The sequence below is a fragment of the Penaeus vannamei genome, chromosome 31 (genome assembly GCF_042767895.1).
Source record: "Penaeus vannamei isolate JL-2024 chromosome 31, ASM4276789v1, whole genome shotgun sequence".
NCBI lineage: Eukaryota > Metazoa > Arthropoda > Malacostraca > Decapoda > Penaeidae > Penaeus > Penaeus vannamei.
In genome coordinates, this window is record NC_091579.1 from 18,566,063 (window position 1) to 18,568,806 (window position 2,744).

The window sequence follows — 2,744 nt, forward strand, 5'->3', positions numbered from 1 at the left end:
GGACGGTCGATCAGACAAAACATTTCACAAAGTGTTACGTGGCGAACAGGCGATGGTTGGAGGTTGTTCACTTCGCCTCGCGGCCCGTATTTAAACGACCAACATGGCCGCCAACTTAGAGCCTCCAAAGTATATCTGTCCGAACTGCAACGTTTCATTTTACCTTTGTATCTTTGATAGTCACTAAATGTACGTTATAGAAACCGTCTACATCAGTTTGTACCATTATTACATTTTTAATTAGAAATTTAATTCATCTCTTCCGACGAGTCTCGGCGGTGTCCGCCGTGGAAGAACTGTTTACAAAAATCAGCTGATTCACTGCGCATTGCGCGGCGAAACCGTTCACTCGGTGCGTTTTGGGATATGGCAAAGCGCACCTTGCAGAAATGCTCAAGTGAACGCAGGGAACCTCGACCTGTTCGCCACGCAACACCTCGAGAAACGTTCTATCAGGTTGACCGTTCACTTGATTTTGCGTTGCAACGCCTTGCCCAAGTGAACGCCGGGATTGTTATGAGGTTATTTGACTATTATTATTATTATTGTTGTTATGAGGTTATCATTTTTTATTATCATTATTATTATGATCACTGTTATGGTTATGTGATTTTTATTATTGTTATTATTGTTATTATTATTATTATTATCATTGTTGTTATTGTTTTATCTCATTATTTATTACTATTATTATTGTCATCATTATTTTTATTTTTATTAGTTTTATTTTTATTATCATTTTGTTTTATTATCGTTATTATTATTAGTATTACTATTATCACATTATAATCATCATTATCATCATATCAAAATGTAGGTCCTACTCAGAGTGATTTTTCAGATTTTTTCTATTTTCCTTCTATAAATAACAGCATCACATAACTTTGTTCCGCCAACTCACGTTCAATCTTCCCATCACATCCAGCCTTCCTCCTCACCTGGTAAGGTAGTTCGTCGAAGATGAATATTGCAGCGTTGACCCTCACTTCGCCCTTAGTCCACCCCTGGCTAGCACCGTCATAGAACCAAAGGACTTTTTCGGTGCCATCGGATACCACAGAGCTGATGCTGATCTCGTCTGCTGGCACTCCCTGGTGAAAAATAGGGGGAGAAAGTTATCTTTGTTTTTGAGAATTACTTCAGATATAAGCTGTAGTATTGTAGGTGAAGTTAAGGGTAATTAAGGAATGTAAGTGAGGTAATGATTTTCATTGCAAATTCAGATATCTGTAATAATCTGTAATATCTTCATCGCAACAGACCCGTCAACAGGAAACTTCAACTCACATCGATGAAGAACCAGAAAGAGAAGCAGAAATCACTGTGTTGTTCTGGCGTCAACAGCTGACTCTCTAACACTGCTGTTCCCGTTGTGCCGTTCTTGCCATCCACGTAGAGGAACTTCCCTAGAGCGAAAGCAGATTTTATTGTCACATATAACTGGTATTTTTGATCGATGGCTTGTCTTGTTCGTTGCTTGTATGCATACATATCTAAATTTGAATTTTATTTACACTCATAGGCATACTATAGAAACATGGCCCTGCAACTGTCCAAAACACCACTCGTAATTTACGAAACGAAAAGAAACAAGCATGACCTTACCTTTCGTATCTCCGGTGTGGTCATCCGGAGGCGAAATCCCGTTAAGACCGTCGTCTCCCGAGCTCTGAATCCAGTCCGTTTCGTCTGTCACATTCTCTGTCTGGTTAAGGTTCTGCCATCCACACGTCCCCCACTGGAAGGTGCAGGTACCTGGGAATAAGACATAATGATAAGTTTTGTTAAATACATTAATGCAGAGGAAAAATCTTGATGACTATTTACATACATAATGGAGACCAAGGTTATGTGATAGAGACCCATTACATAACCGAGAATTTCCACACACCTATGTTCGGACACTCCTTCTCCAGGATCTCCACGTCGTCGAGCGCAAACACGCCCTTGTTGTCCCTCTTCCTCTGCACGGCTCTCCATATCACGCTGAAGTGGCTCCGGCCGGAAGGGATGGCGATGTTGGCCCTCATCCACGTGTACATGTGGTTCGCTAAGAAACACAAGAACGGGATGCTTAGTGTTTGGTGTATTTTCATTGACACTCTTTATTTATCTATTTCAATTTTCCGCATCATATTCGTGTTCATCTGGCCATTTTCATTAATGGATCGTTCACCGCACAAGCCATTCATTGTACATTCATGAGTCATAAGAATTAAAGTGCTTATTCAATAGATATCAAAATCTTATACACATTATTCGCCTTTTTTAATTACCGTCGACCTTTTTCAATTATTCATCACTTACCAATATAAAACTTGCGGCATAAGATAACTGACAAAAACACATATTCCGTCTCAAAACATAATCCAGTGTACACGAAAACACCAAAAAATATCTTCCTTGGTACTCTCGACCGTGAGGAAGAGTAACCATACATTTAATAATTTCCCACATACCACCGTATTTATCTTTTGAGACCTAAGCATACCCTCTTCCACCGGCTTCAGACCCAGAATTGCACCTCCTTACCATTCTCTCTCCACGCAGCCCGAGGGAAGACGGTAAGTCCGTGTTTTACATAGACTTCGAGCACGTCCCTGTCTGTGTTCCCGTTGTGGATGTACCAGAAGACGAGGCACTGCTTTTCGTGTCTCTCCTGGCTGTATTCGGGACTCACCACGCGCCCCACCACGCCCTCGCGGTCGTCTTCCAAGGGCGCGGCGAGGTAGTGCCCTGTGTTA

The 2,744-nt window shown here is 41.4% G+C and overlaps 1 protein-coding gene across 1 annotated transcript in view; it reads right to left on the bottom strand.

Moving 5' to 3' along the window:
• Positions 1-2,744, bottom strand: part of LOC113814612 (MAM and LDL-receptor class A domain-containing protein 2) — a gene marked incomplete in the record, with an annotated part of 41,555 nt that overhangs the window by 699 nt on the left and 38,112 nt on the right. The window contains 5 exon segments of the mRNA XM_070143919.1: positions 939-1,091; positions 1,288-1,406; positions 1,606-1,755; positions 1,892-2,050; positions 2,533-2,735. Of these exon segments, the coding sequence (XP_070000020.1) occupies positions 939-1,091; positions 1,288-1,406; positions 1,606-1,755; positions 1,892-2,050; positions 2,533-2,735 (784 nt within the window).